A 26,806-nucleotide genomic window follows, 5' to 3' on the forward strand; every position below is an offset into this window, starting at 1 on the left:
TGTGGCAGAAATTTCCAAAGGTACTTGCAGATGAGTTCTACCTCAATACTGAACATCAGACTTGCATGAGTTAGGCTTTAAATTTTAGGGCCTGAATCAACTCTCTCCACACTTTGGGCTGCGCTACATCAACCTAAAGTTGTTTTCTCTAGGTATACCATGTCTCTTCCTTACTTATGGGAACACACTGTGGGAATATGAGAACTTTTTTGCTCATACACTGAGGGGAAGAGACAAAATTGTTATGCCAGGTTAAGTAAAGCAGCTAGCTTCTGATAATACTTGAGGAAAATACACACGTCGAATGTGGCTGCAAGTTTGTTCAATTCTTTTCAAACAAAACTGCACTGAAAAAGAGAGCAGATCACGGTAGCTTTCATCCAAACCGTGAGTAGAGTCAGTGAATGACTGAAATAATGTGGCAATCTCTTAATCTAATTCAAATCGTCTCACAGAAGTTAAAAGTGGTAAAACCAGGAAATGTGCAGTGAAATCTCTGTAGGAGAACAAACTGGGAAAACAGAAGTGACTGCAGGTCTCTGCATGATATCTATAAATGACTATACTTTTGCAAACGGGAAACCTGGAAGTTTTGTAAAGATACTTACTGCTTTGTATTCTTTCTTTCAGGCACTGAGGACTGCAGCTCAAAAAATGTAACTGCAGAAACAGGAATGAGTAGTAATGATAATTTATCAGTAAACTCTACAAGTGGGAACAAAACCTATGGAGGTGGAAGATCAACCAGGGATGTGTCACTATCCGACAGGGCAATGAGTGAGCAGAACAATGTAACACGTAAGTGGTTTGGAATGTGACTGGGATGTGAATCTTCAGGGTGTTTTGTGCTTTTATACTGCATTAGCATTTTAAGCCCGAACTCTAGTCCAGAGTGCAAAGAGCATTGCAGGGGCATGGATCCAACTGCTTTACTGGAGCAGAGAATGAGCCAAAGAAATGTATCTGCACAGCTGACTGGGAGTGCAATGTAACGCTGTGATTGGCACGTGGCCTTGAAATAGTTTTATCACTGTTAGACTTGGGCTCCCTTCCCTGCTTATTGTGGCTTTTTAGGTTACAGCTGCAACAGTTCAAACATACTGTGACATACAGATTTGAAATACATACATAACAGAGTACAGCTGAAGTACTCTACTTAGTATAGAGGGTGCTGTATCATGTATCTAGAGGAGAGGTGTGTGAATCTTGCAGCTAGAAAGGCTCTTCTTTTTGGGATAGCCAGCTTAGGAAAAAATAACAGCAGGTTGTGTGTTCCAGTCTTTCTCAGCACCCTGCATGAAGATGACAACTGAGGCAGGACAGTAATCACTGCTGCACCTGGACAGTTTTACTCCTTGAGATGAAGTGAAATTTGAGGAGTTAGAGTAGATTGCAGAGCTAGCAAGTGTGCCTTGCAACATATAAGGATGGCTTGATTATTTTCCCAGGCTGATTACTGTTTTACAGAGACCTGTTATTTGGGTAGGGCGGGGAGAAGAGGGCTTTATGTGTTTGTCAGCAAATATTCTTGCAGGTTAAAAGATTTTTTTCCTCCCCCCCCCTTGCCTTTCACAGAGCCCATCCTGGTTCTTGGTCTCGAGGCAGAATATGTTGGTGTGACTTATGTCGACTTAATGTGGGCAGTGAATGACACTGCTTCCGACTCCTACACGTACAGGATAGAGGTTGTAAATGGTACCTCTGTTAGGAACCTGACGTCCAATGTCATCAAAGCCAAAATTACTGAGTTAATCCCTGGCACGCTGTACAATTTCACGGTATTTGCGGTAGTGAATGATGATGAGACAGAAGAAGGGGTGTCCATAAGCCTGTACACAAGTAAGTCCCTGTTGCTTGCAGCCCTGTTTCAGGTGGACTGTATTTTTCTGTGCAGCTCAGGGCTCTACCTACCTATGTGAGGATTGTAATTCGATACTATTGTGTATAGACGTGATATTTTAGTCCTGGAGCCTGATCTGGGCTATATGCAAAGGATGGGATGTTAGTGTGCAGCAGGAACATAACCCTGATGTTTCTGTTTTGTTTTTAATTGTCTTCCTTCCTCTACATCCTTGTCTCTTTCCTGCCCACCTCTCTAGATTCCCAAGGGAAGCCCTGGGAGCACTGGCACCGTGGTGACCTGTGCTTCTTGTTGGAGCGTTAAATGGAGATGAATCCCACTCAGAATGACTTTTATTCAGTTCTCTCTTAGCTGCCCATTGATGCAAAAGCCTCCAGGAGCGTCTGGTGATGTTGTTGGGGTGCTCCTGCACCCTGAACAATGAGTGATGTGAAGAGAGTGAAGTAGCGGTGTGCCTGTGTTTCTTCTGTCTGTGTATTGAGCAGATGTTGTTGCAGGTTGACAGATCGTTGTCTTGCCTTTTACAGAGCCCAGCCCAGTCCATGATCTCAAGGCGGAATATGTTGGTGTGACTTCTGTCAACTTAACATGGGCAGTGAGTGACGCTGCTTCCAACTCCTACACATACAGGATAGAGGTTGTAAATGGTACCAGTGTTAGGAACCTGATGTCCAGTTTTACCCAAGCAGAAATTACCGAGTTAATCCCTGGGACGATGTACAATTTCACGGTATTTGCAGTAGCGGCTGATGGTCGGACGGAAGGAGAAGGAGTGTCCATAAGCCTGTATACAAGTAAGTCACAGTTTCTTGCAGCCCTGTTTCTGCTGTGCAGCTCAGAGCTCTGCCTACCTGCCTGAGGACTGAAATATAAAACTGTTGTATATAGATGTGATGTTTTAATCTTGGAGCCTAATCCGGGCTGTCTACTAAGCATGGGGTCTTAATGTGTGGAAGAAACATATGCCTGCTTTAAAAAAAAAAAAATGCAGCAAAACCAGCCAAAGAAAACCCACTTTCCTTCCCCTCCATCCTCATCTCCTCATATCTCCTTATATGGGAGGTAACTTCTTGTCACAAGTACTCAGTGAGCCAACTAGGAAGGATGCCCTCATAGACTTGCTATTTGTGAATAGAGAAGGACTCGTGGGAGATGTGATGGTAGGTGGCTGTCTTGGCCACAGTGATTGTGAAATGGTTGAGTTTAAAATTTTCAGTGTAATGAGAGAGAAAAAAAGACAGCAGAGTTGCTACCCTGGACTTCAAGAGAGCAAACTTTAAGCTATTCAGGGAGCTACTTAGCAGACTACCCTGGGAACCTGCTTTTGAGGGCTTAGGAGTCCATGAGTGCTGGTCAGTTTTTTAAGAACCACCTTTTAGAAGCACAGGAGCAGGCAATTCTGCTGTGTTGAAAGTCAAGCAAGTGGGGCAGAAGACCAGCTTGGCTGAACAGTGAACTCCTCGTGGAGCTCAAGAGGAAAAAGAAATTGTATGATCTATGGAAGCGAGGTCAGGCTTTGCAGAAAGATTACAGAGCCATGGTTCATATATGCAGGGAGGAGACACGAAAGGCCAAAGCTCAATTAGAGTTGAAACTGGCCAGTGTTGTGTCAGACAACAAGAAGGGCTTTTTTTAAAGTATGTTAATAGCAAGAGGAGGTCTAAAGAGAACATTGGACCGATACTTGTTGAAGACTGTTGTCTGACTAATCGGGATGAAGAAAAAGCAGAGGCATTCAATGTGTTTTTTGCCTCGGTCTTTAATAATACTGATAGACCTTGGGCTGCTCGGTCCCCTGAGTTGGAGGACCACAAGTGTGGGAACAGCGACTTTCCATTTGTGGACACTGAAATTGTAAGGGACCAGCTGTATCAGCCGAATGTTCGTAAGTCCATGGGGCCTGATGGGATTCATCCCAGAGTACCAAAGGAACTAGCGGATGTTACGGCAGGACCCCTCTCGATCAGCTACCAAAGGTCTTGGGAGTCTGGGGAGGTCCCTGCTGACTGGAAGCTAGCCAACGTTATTCCAATCTACAAAAAGGGCGTGAGGGAAGACCCAAGGAGCTACAGACCTGTTAGACTAACCTCAGTTCATGGAAAAATTATGGAGGTGATCATACTGGGTACTATTGAAAGGCATTTAAAGACTAATGCAATCACCAGGCACAGTCAACATGGGTTCACAAAGGGAGAGTCCTGTTTAACTAATTTGATATCCTTCTCTGATAAGGTCACCTGCCTAGTGGATGAAGGGAAGGCGGTGGATGTAGTTTTTCTGGATTTTAGTAAGGCTTTTGATACAGTCCCTCACAGCATCCTTCTGGACAAGTTGTCCAGCTGTGGGATGAGTGGGTTCACAGTGCGCTGGGTGAAGAACTGGCTGAAGGGCAGGGCTCAAGGGGTTGTAGTGAATGGGGCTACATCTGGCTGGCGACCAGCCACCAGTGGTGTTCCTCAGGGCTCAATTCTAGGGCCAGTCCTGTTCAATATATTTATCAACGATCTAGATGCAGGAATCAAATGCACCATTAGCAAGTTTGCTGATGATACCAAACTGAGAGGTGCTGCTGACTCTGTTGAGGGACAAGAGGCCTTGCAGAGGGATCTAGGTAGATTGGAGCATTGGGCTATGATTAATGGGATGAAATTTAACAAGTCCAAATGCCGGATTCTGCACCTAGGACAGTGTAATGCCAGGCACAAGTATAAATTGGGAGAGGAGTGGCTGGAGAGCGGCCCTGCAGAAAGGGATCTGGGGGTGCTGGTCAACAGCAGGCTCAATGTGAGTCAGCAGTGTGCCCTGGCAGCCAGGAGGGCAAACCGCATCCTGGGGTACTTCAAACACAGCATAACCAGCCGGTCAAAAGAGGTGATTATCCCGCTGTATTCAGCATTGGTGTGGCCTCACTTTGAGTACTGTGTGCAGTTCTGGGCCCCACAATTTAAGAAGGATGTGAAGGTCCTTGAATGTGTCCAGATGAGGGCAACAAAGCTGGTGAAAGGGTTGGAAGGAATGTCCTGTAAGGAGCGGCTAAGGACTTTGGGCTTGTCTAGATTGGAGAAAAGGAGGCTGAGGGGCGACCTCATTGCTGTCTACAGCTTTCTGAAGAGGGGAAGTGGAGAGGGAGGTGCTGATCTCTTCTCCCTGGTATCCAGTGATAGGACTCATGGGAATGGTTCAAAACTGTGTCAGAGGAGGTTTAGACTGGACATTAGGAAGCATTTCTTTACAGAGAGGGTGGTCAAACACTGGAACAGGCTTCCTAAAGAGGTGGTCGATTTGGACAGCGCTCTCAATTATATGCTTTAACTTTTCGTAAACCCTGAAAGTGGTCAGGCAGTTGGTGGTCCTGCCCGCCTCTCTAGATTGCCAGGGGAAAGCCTGGGAGTGCTGGCACCGTGGTGACCTGTGCTCCTGCTCTTGAATGTGAAAGGAAGATGAATCGTACTTGAGATGCCTCTTTCTCATTTTTCCGTTACCCAGCCATTGATGCAACAGCTTCCAGGAGCGTCTGGTGATGTTGTTGGGGTGCTCCTGCATTCTGAACAATGAGTGATGTGAAGGGAGTGAAGTAGCGGTGTGCCTGTGTTTCTTCTGTCCGTGTATGTGAGCAGATGTTCTTGCAGGTTGACAGATCGTTGTCTTGCCTTTTACAGAGCCCAGCCCAGTCCATGATCTCAAGGCGGAATATGTTGGTGTGACTTCTGTCAACTTAACATGGGTGGTGAATGACGCTGCTTCCAACTCCTACACGTACAGGATAGAGGTTGTAAATGGTACCAGTGTTAGGAACCTGACATCCAGTGTCACCAAAGTTGAAATTACCGAGTTAATCCCTGGGACTTTGTACAATTTCACGGTATTTGCGGTAGCGAATGATGGTCAGAAGGAAGGAGGAGGACTGTCCGTAAAGCTGTATACAAGTAAGTCACAGTTGCTTGCACGCCTGTTTCTGGTGGTCTGTATTTTGCTGTGCAGCACAGGGCTCTGCCTACCTGCCTGAGGGTTGAAATTTAGTACTGTTTCAGGCAGAGGTGCTGTGCTTTGCCTGCCTGCCTGCCTGCAGAGATGTTTGTGTGGAAGAGACATAGCCTTCTTTTTAAAAACAAAGTAAAACAAACCCCTCAAAACTAGCGATTGTTGAAGGTTGTCGCCGAGGCCTGCGACACAATGAAGGAAGTCTTCCCAAGAGCCTGCGTCCCTGGCCTGGGATTTGTGTGGGTGTTTTTGCTGCCTTCAGTTCTTGGAGGATGGGGGCCTCAGACCCTTATTTTAAAGGGCCCCCACATAGAGAGAATGTGTTATGCCCAGGGAACTTGTGTGATTTGGGGGCCTGCACCTGCCGTTGGGCTGCAGCAGGAGAGTGAGCTTTAGGCAGCGCTAGCTCAGGAGTGACTTCAGGGCATGAAGGGTGGCGAAGGAGCAGGGTGCCTGGGTCATCACCTCTGTTCCTCTTGCAGTGATATTTGATGATCCTTGCCTTTTGCTGTGCGCAGATATACCACCATCTGCTTTCCCTGCCTTCCCCTGCAACCTTGTGTCTTTCCTGACCACATCTCTGAATTCCCAAGCAAAATCCTAGGAGTGCTGGCACTGTGGTGACCTGTGTTTCTGCTTTGGAGCATCGAAGGGAGATGAATCTCACTCAAGATGACTTTTCTTCAGTTATCTCTTAGCTGCCCTTTGATGCAGAAGCCTCCAGGAGCGTCTGGTGATGTTGTTGGGGTGCTCCTGCACCCTGAACAATGAGTGATGTGAAGAGAGTGAAGTAGCGGTGTGCCTGTGTTTCTTCTGTCCGTGTATGTGAGCAGATGTTGTTGCAGGTTGACAGATCGTTGTCTTGCCTTTTACAGAGCCCAGCCCAGTTCTTGATCTCAAGGCGGAATATGTTGGTGTGACTTCTGTCAACTTAACATGGGTGGTGAATGATGCTGCTTCCAACTCCTACACGTACAGGATAGAGGTTGTAAATGGTACCAGTGTTAGGAACCTGATGTCCAGTTTTACCCAAGCAGAAATTACCGAGTTAATCCCTGGGACGATGTACAATTTCACGGTATTTGCAGTAGCGGCTGATGGTTGGACGGAAGGAGAAGGAGTATCCGTAAGCCTGTATACAAGTAAGGAAATGGTGCCTCTCAATTGCAAGTAAACATGTAGTTTGTACCAAATCGCCCTGCTTTTTTACCTTGAGTTTCCAACTTTGTACTGTTTCTCATTGGGATGTTGCTTTGCTCCAGGTGCCTGTGAGCATGAATGCCAAGTGGTCTTTGGTAAAAGGGAAAAAGACTGAGATTGTATGTGTCTTTGTGTGTGCGTGCGAGGCCTCTAAAGCAGTTATTTCATCAGCTTGGCTGGTCAAGACTATGTAGAGATCCAGCTGCTACAACAACGTGACTTTCTCTAGACTTGAGGGCTGAAGAGGCCCCCTACAACGCTTCTGGGAGCACATTATCACAGCTCATACGAAAGGGTGTGGTGTGCAGGGATGTGGTGACCAGGATCACAGAGGCTTTTTGTACTTGAAGATTGTTTTGAGCTCTTTGAAAGTCCCTGGCCTGGGGCTCCTGTGGGCTGTGACGGCGCCTAGGGCCACATTATCGACTGTGGTGCCATTTTTGTTGGTTTTGCGCCATGGCACCTTTTGTCCAGATCAGAGGGACAGATGGGAGGAGAAAATCTTTCTTTTGTGTCTAGCTCAGGCGTGGAAAGGGAACAGGCAACATCCCTACCAAGCAATTAGAAGCAGTGTGTCCTGGAGCTGCTACTGAGTAGATGATCTTGTCTAAGCTGCCTGAGGTGACTCTTGTCTGCCTAGTGTTGATGCTGAATCACGCTTGCAGACACAGCCCCCCAGGGTGGGTCAGCTGTTGGACCTGCTCAAAGAGGCCATTGCCTTCTGCTGATGTTGAGGAGAGGCTGGGCTGAAGGGCTCATATTAAGACTCGCGGGTACAATTTTGAGTTAACAGAACAAGATCACACTGCATTGTGCTTCCTTCCCTGATTTCTATCTGTTTCTCTGTCTGGAAACCCACTGTGGAAACAAATAATTCTAGCATGTGAAATGAAATAAAGAGAATATCCCCCGGAACTCCTGTGGCCTTTCCAAAGATGCCCCAGCATGAATGTCTGCAACGGGACATGGATACTGTAGAAGTGCTGCTTGGCTACAAATAATGCTCGTTCTATGTGGAACAGGGAAATGTGGCTGTGGCTCTTCTTTCTTTAGTTCTCTGTCTTGACAGATTGTTGTCTTGCCTTTCACAGAGCCCAGCCCAGTTCTTGATCTCAAGGCGGAATATGTTGGTGTGACTTCTGTCAACTTAACATGGGTGGTGAATGATGCTGCTTCCAACTCCTACACGTACAGGATAGAGGTTGTAAATGGTACCAGTGTTAGGAACCTGATGTCCAGTGTTACCCAAGCAGAAATTACCGAGTTAATCCCTGGGACGATGTACAATTTCACGGTATTTGCAGTAGCGGCTGATGGTCAGACAGAAGGAGAAGGAGTGTCCATAAGCCTGTATACAAGTAAGTCACAGTTTCTTGCAGCCCTCTTTCTGGTGGACTGTATTTTCCTGTGCAGCATAGGGCTGTGCCTGCCTGCCTGAGGGTTGCAATTCAATACTGTTGCAGGTAGAGGTGATGTTTTGATCCTGGAGCTGGAGATGGGCAATCTGTCAAGCATGGGTTGTTAAAGTGCAGAAGCAGCATTGTCCTGATAGAAAGCTGTTGGTGAAGTTTGTCCCCAAGGCTGGCAATGCAGAGAAGAGATTTTTCCCCAAGGACCTCTCTCTTCTAAATTTGGGAAAGGGAATTGCATTCATTTCCTAGAAGATGGGGGCCTCAGATTCTTCTTTTAAGGGGCTCTCACACAGAGCATATTGTGCCAGGGGAACTTTTGTGATTTGGGGGCCTGTAGCTGCCATCAGGCCGCAGCAGGAGAGTGAGATTTAGGCAGCGCTAGTTCAGGAGGGCTGCTTTGGCCATCAAGCACCTTGCCATGTTGAGTATCAACAGTCTTGACACATGGTGTTGGAGGGACCATTTTGGACCAGGCCTGCAAGGCTGTAGCCCAGCCTGGTCATTCCATAGGGTGTATTTGAAAGAAAACTGGTGCCTGTTCTTGTCATTTGTGTTGTCCTGAAATGTACCTGCATGTGTGCTCCTACCTTTCAGGTTGATTCCCAAAAGTCTCTCCTGTGCTGCCTGACTGTAATAGCTAGTTGCCCTGTTTTGAAGATGCACAGACAATAGGATGCTGGAGAGAGGGTTTTTGGAGATGCACTCTCTGCCATCGGAGTGAGCGCAGAGCATGAGGGTTGGAGAAGGAGCAGGGTGCCTGGGTCATTACCTCTGTTCCTCTTCCAGTGATATTTGGTCTTAAATACTTTTTGCTGTGCAGCGATGTACCACCCTTGCGTTTCCCCTCCACTCTTCTCCCCTTCCTGCCCACCTCTCTGGATTGCCAGGGGAAAGCCTGGGAGTGCTGGCACCGTGGTGACCTGTGCTCCTGCTCTTGAATGTGAAAGGAAGATGAATCGTACTTGAGATGCCTCTTTCTCATTTTTCCGTTACCCAGCCATTGATGCAACAGCTTCCAGGAGCGTCTGGTGATGTTGTTGGGGTGCTCCTGCATTCTGAACAATGAGTGATGTGAAGGGAGTGAAGTAGCGGTGTGCCTGTGTTTCTTCTGTCCGTGTATGTGAGCAGATGTTCTTGCAGGTTGACAGATCGTTGTCTTGCCTTTTACAGAGCCCAGCCCAGTCCATGATCTCAAGGCGGAATATGTTGGTGTGACTTCTGTCAACTTAACATGGGCGGTGAATGACGCTGCTTCCAACTCCTACACGTACAGGATAGAGGTTGTAAATGGTACCAGTGTTAGGAACCTGACATCCAGTGTCACCAAAGTTGAAATTACCGAGTTAATCCCTGGGACTTTGTACAATTTCACGGTATTTGCGGTAGCGAATGATGGTCAGAAGGAAGGAGGAGGACTGTCCGTAAAGCTGTATACAAGTAAGTCACAGTTGCTTGCACGCCTGTTTCTGGTGGTCTGTATTTTGCTGTGCAGCACAGGGCTCTGCCTACCTGCCTGAGGGTTGAAATTTAGTACTGTTTCAGGCAGAGGTGCTGTGCTTTGCCTGCCTGCCTGCCTGCAGAGATGTTTGTGTGGAAGAGACATAGCCTTCTTTTTAAAAACAAAGTAAAACAAACCCCTCAAAACTAGCGATTGTTGAAGGTTGTCGCCGAGGCCTGCGACACAATGAAGGAAGTCTTCCCAAGAGCCTGCGTCCCTGGCCTGGGATTTGTGTGGGTGTTTTTGCTGCCTTCAGTTCTTGGAGGATGGGGGCCTCAGACCCTTATTTTAAAGGGCCCCCACATAGAGAGAATGTGTTATGCCCAGGGAACTTGTGTGATTTGGGGGCCTGCACCTGCCGTTGGGCTGCAGCAGGAGAGTGAGCTTTAGGCAGCGCTAGCTCAGGAGTGACTTCAGGGCATGAAGGGTGGCGAAGGAGCAGGGTGCCTGGGTCATCACCTCTGTTCCTCTTGCAGTGATATTTGATGATCCTTGCCTTTTGCTGTGCGCAGATATACCACCATCTGCTTTCCCTGCCTTCCCCTGCAACCTTGTGTCTTTCCTGACCACATCTCTGAATTCCCAAGCAAAATCCTAGGAGTGCTGGCACTGTGGTGACCTGTGTTTCTGCTTTGGAGCATCGAAGGGAGATGAATCTCACTCAAGATGACTTTTCTTCAGTTATCTCTTAGCTGCCCTTTGATGCAGAAGCCTCCAGGAGCGTCTGGTGATGTTGTTGGGGTGCTCCTGCACCCTGAACAATGAGTGATGTGAAGAGAGTGAAGTAGCGGTGTGCCTGTGTTTCTTCTGTCCGTGTATGTGAGCAGATGTTGTTGCAGGTTGACAGATCGTTGTCTTGCCTTTTACAGAGCCCAGCCCAGTTCTTGATCTCAAGGCGGAATATGTTGGTGTGACTTCTGTCAACTTAACATGGGTGGTGAATGATGCTGCTTCCAACTCCTACACGTACAGGATAGAGGTTGTAAATGGTACCAGTGTTAGGAACCTGATGTCCAGTTTTACCCAAGCAGAAATTACCGAGTTAATCCCTGGGACGATGTACAATTTCACGGTATTTGCAGTAGCGGCTGATGGTTGGACGGAAGGAGAAGGAGTATCCGTAAGCCTGTATACAAGTAAGTCACAGTTTCTTGCAGCCCTTTTTCTGGTGGACTATATTTTGCTATGTAGCACAGGGTTCTGCTTACCTGCCCGAGGTTTGAAATACCATATTTTTTCAGGCAAAAGTGCTGCACACGGCCTACCTGAAGTCAGCGAAGTTAATGTGTGGAAGGGGGTTCTGTGGGGGGTTTTGTTGCCTTCTCCTCCCTGTGGATGAGGCCCTCAGGTCCTTATTTTGAAGGACTCCCACAGAGAGTGCATTGTGCCTGGGGAACTTCCCCCTTTGTAGGGGCCCGTGGCTGCAGCTGGGCTGTGGGCAACACTGTCCTGTGTGGCTCTCAGCCACGCTGCTCTGCTCAGCTCGTCAGCAGAGAGGAGAAGTTTGAGGTACTCCTGTGTTCCTCATGCTAGGCATTGTGACCATTTTTCCCCCTTGTTGTGGAGATGTGCTGCTGTGTCCTTTCTTCGTTTTGTCCCACTTGGACTGAGGTGAAGTGAATCTGTCCCAGAGCTCCACAGTGGGGTTTCCAGAGGTGCCCCAGCATGAACCCGTTAAGAGAGTCTCTGGTACTGTGAAGGTACTGCTTGGCTACTCGTAATGGTCAGTCTGTCCAAAACGTGGAAGTGTGATTGTGCCTCTGCTTTTTCTGTCTGTGTTTGTCAGCAAATATTCATGAGCGTTGATAGCGTCTTGTCTTGACTTTCACAGAGCCCAGCTCCCTTTTCCATATCCGGGCAGAGTATGCTGGTCTCTGATTTTTTCCCATGAAGCACAGATGATATTTCTAACTACACCTATAGGATAGAGATCCAAAGTCATGGTTCCTCCTCTAGAAGCCAGACATCCAGTGTCAGCAGAGCTGTTATTACAGACATAAACCCTGGAACCTTCTATAATTTCACTGTATTTGTAGGAGTAGCTGATACTGTTATTGAAGGAGAAGAAATATTTATAAAATGCAGTAGAAATAAGTCCCAGTTACTCACATCTATCTTTTGACTAAATCTGTTCCTTCTGGTACACAATTCTGCTTCTCCTTAGTTTCTTAAAATAATACCCCTTTTTAATAACAAAATAATTTAATCCATGACTCTCTTACCCCTGTATTTGGAAGTACCAAATACTTCTTTATCAAGAGAGGAAAGTGTGTTACAATTGTAGAAGTTATAAGAGTTTTGGTCTTGAAGGCCAAGTTTTATAAGATACATAGTTTAGAGGGACCTTTCTTCTCAGTGTTACTGCTACATTAACTTTTTAAATATCTTTTTGTATCTGGTCATAAGGTTGCAATTTTTATATTGTGTCCTATAGGACTCTCACACAAACTGACATGTTGTACTTGCTGCTCTTAAGGATGGCTACTGCTGTGCTCTTAATGCACGGAGCTTATATTCATTTTCTTATTTGTTGGCCACTAAGAGTTTTACATAATTATACAGGGAGTTAGTGTCAATCTAAATACTACTCTAAAAATGTTCTTAGAGTAGTATGTTCAATGGTTGAATGGTATTTTGAAGACTTTGCTGATCTTGACAGATACTCAACCTAAATTTTCTCAGTAAACCTGTCTGCAGAGGAGTTAGAGAGCACAGAAGAGGTCTGCATACTTAGGGTGCTAAATACTTCTCTTCCTCATAGGGTAGCAAGTCCTTGTAGGCAGTAGCTTCATCTTTTTAAAAGTGGAAAGGAATACTGAAGTTTTACAAATGTTTATACACAGAACTTACAAATAGACAGCTTTTTCTATTTACTACAATGCTTGGTTTCTTACTCCTTTTTTTTTTTTTCTCCCCCTTTCAGTTCCTGCGTTAGTGAATTCATTTCAGTGTGAATCAGTGGCCAAGCAGTCTTCCCTAATGCTGAAGTGGGAATGTCCTTCTGGTAACAATTCTGGCTTCAAAATTAAAATATTTAACAATACATGGGAAAAAGAAGAACGAACTCCATCCTGCATGAGAGAAGGCTCAGAGGAAACCTTCAGAACAGCGTCTTTAGATTATTTCAGCACCTATACTGTTACTATTGCAACTCTTTCAAATAGTTCTGAAAGCCCTCCAGTGCAGAAAATGTGTAATACGAGCATTACTGGTAAGCATTAAGATTTGAGAATGAAAGATATTCATAGGACCAAAATATTAACTTCATGATTGCAGAATACCAAACTTGATATGCAGTACTTCATCAGTCTACAGATTATGAATAAAACACTACATTCGTGCAAAGTCTAATGTGACACACAATAAATACGCATTATTTGAACAGCATCAGTATTACAGCATTTTCTTGTTTGGAAAACTTTTCTTTATCAGTCATTCAGGTACTAAAAAATATTTCTGTTTATAGACCCACCTGCTCCAAGCAAAGCTCCTTTAGTCAAGGCAGTCAGTCACAGCTCATTGTCTGTTGAATTCTCTGATTTTGACTCAGTGAATGGACCATTAAAAGCCTATGCAGTAATGATCACAACAGAAGAACAAGGTAAGATGTTGTCATGGTTTAACCCCAGCCAGCAGCTAAGCACCACGCAGCTGCTCCCTCACCCCCCCTCCCCCAGCTCCCACTGGGATGGGGAGGAGAATCAGGACAGAAGGTAAAACTCATGGGTTGAGATAAGAATGGTTTAATAAATAAAGTAAAATATAATACTAACAATAATAGTAATAATGAAATATAATAATAATAATGGTAATGAAAAAGAATATAACAAAAAAAAGAAGAGGGGAAAAAAAAAAAGGAAAATAAAAAAGTGATGCACAATGCAGTTGCTCACCGCCCACTGACAGATGCCCAAGGAGCGATCCGCCCCTCCTGGCTACCCCCCCCTCCCCCCCCGTTTATATCCCGAGCATGATGTTCTATGGTATGGAATATCCCTTTGGCTAGTTTGGGTCAGCTGTCCTGGCTGTGCTTCCTCCCAGCTTCTTGTACACCTGCTTGCTGGCCTTAACTTAGGATAAGCGCTACTTAGCAACAACTAAAACATCAGAGTGTTATCAACATTATTCTCACACTAAATCCAAAACACAGCACTGTACCAGCTACTGAGAAGAAAGTTAACTCTATCCCAGCTGAAACCAGGACGATGTTATGAAGTTATCTTGTAGATATGTGAAACAATTTATCAGACAGCATTATGTTTTAAACTCTAAGTAGGTGTTAAATGGATAGAGAAAAAGCTGACTCAGTATTTTCAATCACCTTTCAGAAATCATGAGGCAGATACCTTGCTTGCTTGAAGTCAGATCACTCCTTGTTTTCAGAAAGTCACTGTTTTCACTCAGCCTTTTCCAGTGTGACTTATCCTTGTATATAAGTCTCATATGTATTGCCACTGTGCTGTTGCCATCTTGGTTTGCCAGTGATTCCTGCCACAAGATTGTGTAGTATCCTTTTTTCCCCCACAGAATAATTTTCAGAGCTACTAATATAAGCAGCTTTGGAATGTGGGATGTTTTTCTCTCTCCCTTCTTCAGCTGGAAGATGTCTGCAATAAGATCTTTAAAAAAAAAAAAAAAAAGGAAGAGAGCTTTCCTTCTGATTTGACTTAAAACACTTTATTAACTGAGAGAGATGAGGTGCAGGTGGAAGGATTGAATAGCATTGTCAGCATTACATGCTATGGGAGGTTGAACGCCATGGAAAGCTAGAGGGTAGTTTATCAAACTCACCTCTTTAAAGCATCAAAACAGAGAAGTGTCTTTAATTGGTGAATGTCTAGTGATAAGTCATAAAATTAAAGAACTTACCTTTGCAGTGTAGGTTCCAGTTGAACTTCTTTTCATTTCTGCCAGTGCACTGGAAGAATAAAGCAGCTGATGGAGATTGTTTCCCACAAGTGGGATTTGACATTCATGCTTACCCTTTGTCTTAACACTGGAACTTCATCTTGCAGCAGTTTGACTGTAGGTCTTTCTTCTGTGGTTTTCCATACAACATATGTCCAAGAAATGCCCGTGTGTGTATATACGTATGTAGTACATTGGTGCAGAAAATTCCTTTTTTCACATGCCTACTCAGCTGCCCCAGAGTTGCTGAGTTGAATGTCAATCTCTTGCACGCAGCAACAGCTCTGCTTGTACCTTCAGCCAGTCCTGTTTAGTCTTGATGAGATTCAGTACGTTCTTCTGTGTGGTTTTGATTGCAAGGTGTTCAAGAAAGAGGACTTTCAAGATGTGGTTGAGAGAAATAAGGAAGACAGCCTGTATTTATAATATAGAGTCTGAGTGCTTTGATAGGAGCAGAAAACCAACCTTACAAGCAAACATCGCTTCAGCTTTCTAGTGTTGAAGTAGCATTAATGTGTTTCTCTGTCTTAAAACAGACATCGTTACCTTTAGGATAGACAGAGGGGACTTTATTCAGTTGTGTAAGCAATGGTGTCGAAGGCTGTTTGAGATGTGCTAGGGTGATATCCAACACATCCACAAGGAGGTGCAGGTATAACCTGGGATGTACATCCTTTTGGAATGGAAACTAGGGACCAGACAGGACATACAATGTATCTCAGATAGTATTGAACACCCATTTCTAGGCAACTGAGTTAATTGCAACCTCAGCTGCTTTTAATGTAACCGAACTAGTGCTTTAGAAGAGCTGTCTTGCACCCTGTTCCTACACAGTTAGAGCTGGCGAGAGCTTTGCTACTTGTGGCAGTGAGCCACCAGCTCACAGGTGGCAGATCAAACCTTGCCTACACAACTGTATAAAACTTACTAGACCTTTTCCACCTTTCAGAGCTCCTGCAAGGCTTCTCCTTTTTAAAGGTGAATTCAGTACTATATCTGCTTTTAGGAGGAGCTTTTAGCTTTGTAAAGGCAGTCAGTAGAGAGCAATGTATGCAAACTTCAGTCAAATGAGCAAGATTCTTCTTCCTCCCGCAACACTTTGAGTATTTATGTCAGTTTGCTTGCTCTTGAGTTGTTGGACAACTGGTAATTTGAGCTTGTTTATTACCTCTTGGGTCACAAGTGCGTCAACTGACTCAAGTTTCTAGGGTTCATCTTCTAACAACAGACACTGTAAAGTGATGCTGCAGATGGTGTCCTGTTGGTCACTGTTTGACTGCAGTAACCCATTCTTCTTAGTCTTCTGGAAGAGAAACTGTTCTGATCACTGTTTTGTCCAGTGCTTGTCTATGTCAAGAAAAGGCAGAAAATAACTCTTTCGTCTCTTACGGCTTAGGTGTGAGACTTCTTGTAAGACACAGCAAGGAAGTATAGGTCAGGACAAGTTCAGTGTCACCCTGAATGAGGCTTGATGCTGTTTGGGTAGCACAATGTTACCAAATACCAATTGACGACTTCTACATTGTTTGCATTGTACTCTCTACATGTGATAGTTGATAGAGTGCGTATGGATATGACTGACATATCTAGCGAAGGTTGTCCATGAGGACACCAGAATTCACCACTAATGTACCTTTACAGAGAAGCTCCACTATATGTGGTAGAAGTAAAACCAAAAAGAGATTAAAACAAATAACACTGGGGAGTAGGGAGGTAGTTCAATAGATTGCACTGCAGTAGAAGAAATTTCTGAGATTCTGTTGCACTCAGCCTTTCATTTCAGGCAGTATTTACAGAGTAATGACAACTGTGTTTAATGTGACCATCTCAGCCACTGTGCCAATTGATACAAAATCAGTGGATGATGTATACCACATATATCCTTGTTTTTTTCCTGAAGGTTGTGGGTCTTTGAAGTCTAAATTGAACAACACATACAAAGATTTCAAGAAGACGACAACAGTCACCTATGTAACGTATGTCATAGATACAGAGCAGGCAAAATCACCTTCTTTCCGTTCTCAGAATGGTACCAACATCATTAATGTAGGCAAGGGAAACACAATGTATGGCTACGAAAACGGACCATTGATTCCACTTCGTTCATACAGGTATTTATTTCAAACCACTGTTTGGTTAATTTTGCTGCAGTTGAAATCTAAAAGATCATCTGATGAAAAGATTACAGATCTTGCTTAAGGCTGTTAAAACCATGTAATGTACCTGTTTGTTTTTTTTTTTTATTCTCCCTTACCAACAGGGCAAGTGTTGCAGGTTTCACTAACATAACCTTTACTATGGCCAACATCATTGTGGGGGAAGAGAGTTATGTATCGTTTTCACCCTGTTCTGAGGCGGTTTTGCTACCCCAGGATCCAGGTATAGTTAATGTCAAATATAGGAGTGGCATCTTGGCCCATACACAGTGTGTGGAGACTCCTTAATTATGGCAAGTTTCATAATAGCAAAACACCCGTTGATTTCTCTGACGGACTGTTTCTTTCTAGCTTTGCAGTGACACTGCTCTGTAAATTCATACCTTGCTGGTTCTGCAGGTGACCTCTTTTTTCCATGTATGACTTCCACTGTGGAAATAGCAAAAAGCTGTGCTACTCATGGCATGCTAAAAGCGATTAGATGGCACAGTGAGACTTTGGTACAGAAACAAGTAGCAAAAAGCAACTGATGTTCTAACAGTTCTGGTAAATTAGAATCGGGTGTATTGGAATGCAAATACTGGTCCTTTGATCCCAATTTTTTATTAATTTATCATCCTTGGTTTATTATTATTAATGAGCTTTCAATACTGGTACTGCTAAAGGACGCAGTAAAGAAAAGACATTCAGCAGAGCAGAGTGTGCTCTGTCACTTGCAAGGTTCTCTTGTAGCATGTTGATTGAGTTAGATCATTGCCAAAGAGGTAGATCGGTAATGAGTAATACTTGTTCTCTTTTATCAGGTGTTATTGCTGGAGCCATTATTGGATGCCTTTTAGCTGTATTGGCTGTAGCTGCTGTAGGGGGGTTCATATTCTGGAGAAGGAGAAGGTAATGTGTGTTTATTATTGTATTTGTTGTGATGAGGAACACCAGTATTTCTCTTCTGTGTCTTTCTCCTAAAAAGGCCTCTCTCTCTCTGTTTTACACACTTCTGTCATGATGCTTTAAAATACATTCTATTAAAAATCTTGTTTGGATGTTACAGATTAGAGTTGATGTGTCAAACTAGTTAAATGACTTTGTTCAACCCCATAGTTACAAACTAATGAGTTAAGATTTGTTTTGTTTAGCTCTTCTGAGTTCATGCATGCTGATGAAGTAATTCATTCAGAAGTGAGCAAACATCGCAAATTACTGTGCTAAAAGACATATGTAATTGTATCTTGGATGGTTTTATTTTAAATTATCCATTAATCATACTTTTTAGTTGCTTGATGGCCTGTCACATGAAACATCCATTCTGGAGTTTCCAGAAGCTGATGAGTTGCCTAGGATTTGAGCTGGTCTCTCAGTTTCCAATCTTTTCCAAATAATCTGGGACTTAAGAGCCCACAAAGGCTTTTTCCTGCTTCCAATCATGTGGTACATCCTTTCTAAAGAGTTAGCTGTGGGGCCCTTAGTCCAGTTTTCTTAGTTTCTTTGATTAACTGCTGTTATTTTTACAAGCGTGTCCAATAGCTGTGGACAATAATAAGAGCAGCTTCCTTTAAAACTAGGAACACTTATTTTCATTCAACTACCACTTTCAGTACTACTGACACATCACTGTTGAACACTTACTGTAGCGATTCTCCTGAGATGCAGATCCCTCAGATGTACTGCTTCCACCAAACTATGTGCTTTGTGTTCAGGCATCATACTCTGGTTCCAACAGAAAGAAACAGTCCCATTGCAAAACATCACTGAATGAAGGATGAAGTATTTCATTCTTACTCCAGGTGTAAGGTTTGCATCAGGAGGGGTTTTTTGCACAGAATGAGATGCTTTAAAAGAAATTTTTCTGAACAGGCACAGGAAACAGCTGCCGTCATAAATCTCATATGCATTCCATTAAATTCTACTGTGAACCTATTGTGTTGTTTTCTTTTGCCTTATAGGAAAGATAAAAGAAATACTGAAGTGTCCTTTTCTCCAATTAAGTAAGTCTATATCCTTTCACACATTGTTTTCTGAGCTCAAGCGATAGTTGCAAAACTTACTCTGAACCCTGATACTTGTTTTTGGTGCAGTTTTACATAGGATTTTGCAGTATTAATTCCTCATGAAATTTAAAGACTCCAGCCTGCAGACTAAAAATGATCATATTGCTCAAGACTTCTAGAGCTGCCACAGGGACTTGAGTGCTCGCTTCATGAATCGCTATTGGACACACAAATGCTCCACGTAGTTTTGAAACACGGGATGTTTGAGTGAAACGTAGGCTTCTGTGCGCATTGAGGAAACAATCCCAATTGTTGATGAAGTGCACATAGGCAAAATTCTGCACTGTGACCTGAGTTTTCCTTTGCTTTATGGCTACTTTGTGCTGAGCCATTAATTCGGATAATGTTGAGATTGTAAAAGCTGGCCAGGGGAGGGTAACCACAACATACTGGAAGTCACAGGCAGTGCAATTGAATCACATTATTGGTTCTTGCACCAATTTTTGTGCTGATGGAAAGGCATGGCCGGAGCGTCCCATGAAGTCCCACCTGTGTAGACTTTGATAGTTCACATAAAATACACCAGGGAATGGGGCAATCTGACAGGAGTACAGAGGCGGCTGACTGACACCTTCTGTGATATCCTTCTCCTGAAGGATGCGCTATTCTCTCCTTGGTTTAACAGATCAGTTAAATGCTATGCTTGATATCCTGTCCCCTGTAAATGCACAGTTTTGTGGCTGCTACTAATAGTCATGCTTTCGTTCTTAGATTCACATAGTGAAAAATACAGCTGCATGTGTCTAATCAACCTTTTTTTTTCTTCCCCCCACCCTACCCTGAAGAGTCAAGAAGTAAGTAAAGCACACTTTGTAACACATTAACTGAATTCATGGTTTATTTGCCTAATACCGGTTACCAATACATGGCTTTTCTCATTTTAGATCAAAAATGATTAAAGTGGAGAACTTTGAGTCCTACTTCAAGAAGCAGCAAGCTGACTCCAACTGTGGTTTTGCTGAAGAGTATGAGGTATGTGCCCTCAGTGGAGAGAGCTTCATGGCAAATACATTTGCAAAGGCAAATTAGCTTTCCTATGGAGTGTACATGAGGCTTACTGAAGGGGAAGAGAAGGGACCTTTATTATAGATATTATATAAGCCGCATGTATAGCTTTCCCTTCCCTGATTCAGCTCCAAATTTAGTTGAAGTGCATGATAAATGCTTCACATCCTCAACTATTATCTCTACCTGTGAGCTTATAGCATGGCCTGCTGGTCAGAGCTCTCACCAGAGAGAGAATCTCCTGAGTCCTTGACCCAGTCGCACTAGAGTTAGCGTAGGGAAAGCTATTTAACTTCTCTGCACTTTGCTTTGTCTTGTTTTTCTACAAAGCAAGACAGGTCTCTTGCTAATATCACTGACTTCTTTAGTGTGTAGGTGTGATTTGCAAACCAGACCTGTGAATAGCTCGAAGGAGCAGTCAGAGAAACAGCAATTATGATTTGCTTAGTGGCCATACATGTTTTTCTATGAAATGTGCTAAAGCTCAATTGTTATAAGGTACAAAAGACAGGAATCAAGTGTCAGTAAGGATTCTGTGTTGTCATGTCTGCTGTTAAAGAATCTCATTTTTTTTCGTCTCCTTGAAGCTATTAATTGACTTTCTTCTTCTTTCCAGATCAAATTCTGTCCCTTTGATTGTACTTTGCAGGCTGGTGCTCCACCTTGCCTTCCTCTCAGATTTTGCTTCCTTCAGTCCTTTCATGATGTACTTGCTCCCTTTCTCCCTGTAATGTCTGCAAAGCTTGTGCTAAGTAGTTCACTGCCTTGGGGTCACAATGAGTGTGCCGTTGATGTCAGTGTTGTGTGTTTCTGCAAAACTGTTTCTCGGCGTTTGAAGCCCATCCCTGAGTTTTAAACATGCTACTGTTCCTACATTCTGTATTAATCCCTTCTCTGTCAGGTTTGCCACTGTGTAAAAAGATGATTTTTATCATCATTTATCCCAGTTTAACATGCCTACTTGTACAGCAAAAGCCAAGAGTGTTGGGAGTATTTGTCTGTCATGTGTTTCTGTATGATTCCTAAACCAGGACCAGGTGCTCACGAATCCTTCTTTTATTGTAGGAACTCAAGTCTGCTGGTGTTCATCAGCCCAAATTTGCTGCTGAACTTGCTGAGAACAGGGGAAAAAATAGATACAACAACGTCTTACCATGTGAGTTACTCTCTTTGGTTTTGCATCTTCTGCTGGTTCAGTTTTTAGGTGAAAAACCTTGGGTTTGGCTAATCTGGCTTTAATAGTACCCAGAGGTTTCAAAGAGGGATTAATGTTGTCAACTTCCAAATGAATAAATTTGGGCTGCTGCTTTCCCGAAATCACGGTATAAGCAAACCTAAAGAGCTTTCCCTCAAGAATGTTCCCTAAAGTTCCCAAACTTTCCCTCAAGAAAGCTCCTTAAAGAACTTTCCCTTAATTAAATAATTGTAATTTTCCATTTGTGAGAAACTTGCAGTCCAGATTGAAAAAAACCAAGAGGTTAACGGTTGACTACAGACAGATAGATGTGCAGAGCTGTGAGAAATATTAAGACCCTGCTGGCCAGCTTTGCAGATGAACTAAGAGCCTAAGCCCTGCCAAGCTGTCTGCAGGCACCCCAGCGTAGCAGAGTGTAAGAAGGAATTGCAGTGATAGGTACTTAGGGATGCTTTGGAGGAAAAACCTCAGCTGCAATGGCAGCAGGAGACAAATTACCTATTTTTCTCCAGTAGTTAAAACTACAGTAAATTTCATGTTGGATTAAAAATATATAAATATGCAAAACCAAATCATGTTCAAAAATAAATAAATAAATCTGTGTTGAGTATTCTGAATCTTTATCCTGGCCACTCATTTTTCTGAAGGCTTTCATTGTAAAAATTCTAAACTACTGCTATTTATGATTCCTAAAGTTATATTCTTAAAGCGTACATTGTTCTAAAACACCTTTTATTTAGAAACTGTGCATTAGATAAGCAGTATTTTGCCGAAAGCTTCTAGTTCTAAAATTCATAATTTTCTTTGCCTTTTTTCTTTCTGCAGATGATATTTCTCGTGTTAAACTTTCAGATCAAAGCTCTGCAGCTGATGATTATATTAATGCAAACTACATGCCTGTAAGTTGCTTCATTAGTTGAAATGAAATATAATGTGTATTTCTATGATGTCAGCTTAACAGCTCATAATGATGTTTAAAATCAGCTTTTTATGTCTCATTGATGCACGTGTGTGTGTATACATATTTATTTTGTTTTTTTCTTCTTAGGGCTATAACTCAAAGAAGGCATTTATTGCTGCACAGGGTCCTTTACCCAATACTATAGAAGACTTCTGGCGCATGATCTGGGAAAAGAATATCTACTCTATTGTTATGTTGACAAAATGTGTTGAACAAGCCCGGGTATGCTTTTATTAAAACTGAACTGTCTCTTGAAGACGATTGGATCTCTTCTAATTTTGTTGTTACACTAGTAGGTTGGAGACTGACCGCTTTCTTTTAACAACCATCCACTTACTGGAAGACTGTTTTCTAAATTAAATAAGCCAAATTTTTTTTAGCTTTTTCCCATTTTTATATCTGCTGACTACCAGAATAGATTGTCTCGGAAGGGTTGTGGAATCGCTGTCTTTAAGGGTGGGTTCTTCTCCCTAAAGAATGATTTTGGTAGAGCTTCTCCTGCCCTGGGATAGGCCATTGGGAAGGGTGACGTGCTTTCTAGCCCTGCTTCAGGTGGTGTGTTATTTAAAACAACAGTCAGTTGCTTCGTTGCTGTATGTAATGTGTCTAACCTTGTAACTCTCTTATTAGACAAAATGTGAGCAATACTGGCCAGACAAACAATCCAAGAGCTATGGTGACATTATTGTGACAATGGTCTCAGAGATTGTCCTTCCAGAGTGGACAATAAGGGACTTCACTGTGGAAAAGGTGAGTACCCCCTCGGTTGTTAGTGTATAAATATCTGTAGAAGTGGTTTATCGTATCGCTGGGACTTCACATGTCCAGCAACACTGGAGTGACAGAATATAATAATTTCACTAAAACTTAATCAAATTCAAAGTTATCTGAGGGAAAAGGATAAGAGTGGTTTATTTTAATTTGAGGCTTTGAATGTGTTGGTCGTCTTTCTGCCAAAAGTCTGATTTAAAATCTTTCACGCTACTTGCTGAAAACTGAGATTCCTGTGATATTTATGTATATGCATTTGTTCATATGCCCTGGCTTCTCACAACAGTGTTTTAGTAATGTATCCAGAGGTGGGAATGAGTTGTCAGTAAGACCATCCCTGTGGCAGAAAGGGATCTGCCAGGAAATCCACCCTGCTAATGGGAAATACTGATTGCCCCATCAGTGATCCTGCAGCTCGTGTTTCCCCGACATTTGCACCAAAACTTGTGCTTATGCAGATGCTTGTAATATCTGCTCGACTGAACAATTAGCCCCATCTGTGTCACCAAATCTAATGCAGCAGAGATGATCTTGGAGTGGAGTGAAAAGTAAAAGGAAATTATTTCAAAGTATTCTCTACTAGAGTGGAAGGAAGAGGGAAACTGAAATATCATTGATCAAATTACTGCACAGTTTTAACGGACATCTTTAATGAAGCTGAGCTTTGTCCAGTACATACGGCAGGAAGCCCTACTGTTGCTCCTCTGAAGCAGGTTTTCTTTTATTTTTAATATGTATTCCTCTAGTCCAACACACCGGAGAGCCACACAGTGCGCCAGTTCCACTTCACCTCCTGGCCAGATCATGGAGTGCCGGAGACAACAGACCTTCTCATCAACTTTAGACACCTTGTTCATGAGTACAGCAGTCAAAATCCAATCGACTCTCCCACTCTGGTGCACTGCAGGTAGGAAGAACATGTTTGTTAGACACACTTTTATTTTGTGGCTTTTTTAAGAACAATTCTTTTTCAATGTGATTCTTCTAAAAAATAAAAAAAAAAGAAAAACAAGTCTCTCTGCTGAAGGACATGGGCTGTTCACCCTGCCGAGTTAAAACCTTTGCCCTGTGCTTCGCAAATGTAGCAGAATACGTGATACAAAATTGCATTAGAATAGACCGGCTCTCCTAGCCTGGAAAACTTAGCTGAGAAAGTTGCCTTTTCAAGTGCTTTTATATGTAATCTTGTGGAAGTGCAAGGGTGGGAAGCCTAGAAGCATGTCCTCCCTCCCTTGATGATGATAAGAACCACCTCTCTGGACTGTAGAGACTTTTAATACCTGTGCCACTGAAATAATAGAAAGCGTCTTACTAGCTCTGCTGGCTTTTCATCAGGCCACTGGTGGGCGGGTGGTTGAGAGAAAGCAGTAAATAGCTTCCCCGTGTCATTGCAGTGCTGGTGTCGGGAGGACAGGGACGTTCATTGCTATTGACCGCCTGATTCAGCAGATTGAAATGGAGAATACTGTGGATGTGTATGGAGTGGTATATGATCTTCGCATGCACCGACCTTTAATGGTGCAAACTGAGGTAAGGCTGTCTTTCATCCAGCAGCATGTTTTCCAAATGTGCGTAATAATCCAGGAAGGGTGGACTCAAGATGTAGCTCAGAATTACAGGAAGATAACACATTAAGGAGCAATCTGAAATCGCTCTTTATTTAACTTCCCTCCTTCCTGCCTCATCTCTTCCCGCAAAAGTAGTTGCAGCCAGGGGCTGTAGTACATCCAAGCAATCTCTTTACAGAGTACTTTGTAGGACTGGCATTTGCAGCTGGAAAGAATCAAATCCTGAAAAAGTTTGGTGGTTTTTTGTTTTGTTTTGGTTTTTGCAGCTTGTTTTACCCATGTGAGTTTTATCCTCATAGCTGTGACCAGAATTATCTTGAATCAAGTGGTCTCCGTATGCATCTTTTCTTTTGTGTTCTGCAGGAACACGTGTTCCTGCTGACATTATCGCTTTGATCCAAAAAGGTGTGTGGATTAACTCAAGCTGATTTGAAAAAGGCTGTAAAATCTCCATCATGAAAGTCTTTTAAGAGGGTGTTAGGCATGACAGTAAATTTGATCCTAGTTTTTTACAGGGGGTTGATCAGATGACATCATGAGGTCCTTTCCAGCCCTATTTTCTATGAACTATACATACAACTTCTAAAAAATACTCTGTGATAACATTCAGTGCAGTGTATCCAAAACCCAAAACCTATATTCAGGAGCAGAATTACTTCCAAAATCAGGTATTTTCTAGAAATGTATTACCCTCTCTTTTTCTCCCATCAGGACCAGTACGTCTTCCTAAACCAGTGTGTTATGGATATTATTAGATCCCAGAAAGACAAGAAAACTGATCTTATTTACCAAAACATGACAGCAATGGCAATCTATGAAAATTTCACGCCTGGGCCAGGCTTCGGGAAGGCCAATGGCTACCACGCGTAGCCTGGAAGGAATGCAGTGCCTCCTGGAGGTGTTACCTGCGCATAGGAAAGGGAGGTGTTCTACTCATGGTTTCCGGGCTTGTGTGCAGTGTCTCATGTCTGCCTTCTCCAGTTCTGGCCGCATTCGAAGATGTGATCTACAGGAGGAAAAACACAATGCTGGCAGGAGCCGCAGATTGATATTAAAAAAAAAATGAACAAAACCAAGCAAAACTTTAACAGAGGAATCTTGCTTTTTCTTGGGAATTTAACAGTACTGATAGGTGAAATAGCATTTGCAGTATGAACGGTGAACTAGAATTTAAATATTAAAATAATAACACAAGCTTTTTATTACAATTTTATATGATTTCATTTACAGACACCAGGCTTGTGGGCTGTTTTAATATATTTAATTATAAGTTTCAGGAACATATTTTATCTACTGTATCTGGTTACTTAGCTAATAGATATGTGCCTCTGTGATTTTTTTTCTGTGTTCCTTTTTATTTAAAAAAGGAGTACAAACAGCTCCTTCAAATGGACATTTATACTTGGAAATTGTGCCTTTTCTAGTTGCTACGCTAGAAAAAAACCAGCAGAGATTCTATTTTTGTACTGAAACTCTTAATGAGAACACAGATTTTTAAATAAGGCTTATGTCAGACTTAACTGTAGTTGCACTGTTGGCAGGACTCTCCAGAAGTTTGGAGGTGAGCTTTGTTTTTGCATTTCACCACAAATATCCCCTGCCTTAATGTTTCGGTGCCTCTGCTAGAGGAAAAGGAGTGTGGTCTGTCACTCCGAGCTTTAACTATAGTAAAAAAACTGAGCAAGTGAATATGTGAATGTGTGTGCGGGGGGGCGTGTGGGTGTGTATGAAGGACAGAATAGCTCCTCCCTGTTCCTGGCTGGTATTCCTGTTTTTATACAATTTATAATGATTTATTTAAAGGTGCAATATATGATTTACTGAATAATGATCACTCTATTCTAATAGAGTTTTACTCAGGTTGGTGTCTTTTTATCATTGTTGTTGTTTTTCCTCAAATATATAAATCTGTGAAAATGTCAAAACTAAGGTTCCTAGTGTCCAAGCACTCCCAAACAGATTGACTGGCTTTACTGTTTTTACCAAAAAAATTGCACAAAATTCTGCTGTAAAGACCAATTTCTCGGTTGTTTTAGCCATTCAAAACTGAGACACATCTTACCTGCCTGCATCTCATTGATCTAATGTAATTGTTTTATAATTATTTGCAATATACTGCTGCTGCTGTTTTAACTGGTCCTTTTAAAAACAGAACAAACAAGCAGAAAAACCCTAGTTGCTGATTTTACAAGTCAAGGATTAGATTGGATTTATTTTGCTGGTACATAACTGTTAGGCATTACCA

The 26,806-nt window shown here is 42.9% G+C and overlaps 1 protein-coding gene across 1 annotated transcript; it reads left to right on the forward strand.

The window, feature by feature from the left end:
* Positions 1-639: 639 nt before the first annotated feature.
* PTPRJ (protein tyrosine phosphatase receptor type J) lies at positions 640-26,806 on the forward strand. Its single transcript, XM_050898317.1, has 22 exons — positions 640-798; positions 1,576-1,839; positions 5,521-5,787; positions 6,718-6,984; positions 8,134-8,400; positions 9,625-9,891; positions 10,822-11,088; positions 12,876-13,163; positions 13,419-13,553; positions 16,761-16,971; positions 17,121-17,239; positions 17,820-17,907; positions 18,957-18,998; positions 19,847-19,855; positions 19,946-20,033; positions 21,132-21,222; positions 22,087-22,160; positions 22,310-22,444; positions 22,853-22,972; positions 23,740-23,900; positions 24,388-24,523; positions 25,273-26,806. The coding sequence occupies exons 1-22, from the start codon at positions 675-677 to the stop codon at positions 25,429-25,431; spliced, it is 3,579 nt and encodes a 1,192-aa protein (XP_050754274.1). The 5' UTR covers positions 640-674; the 3' UTR covers positions 25,432-26,806.

The sequence above is a fragment of the Gymnogyps californianus genome, chromosome 5, assembly GCF_018139145.2.
Source record: "Gymnogyps californianus isolate 813 chromosome 5, ASM1813914v2, whole genome shotgun sequence".
In the NCBI taxonomy this organism is placed as follows: domain Eukaryota; kingdom Metazoa; phylum Chordata; class Aves; order Accipitriformes; family Cathartidae; genus Gymnogyps; species Gymnogyps californianus.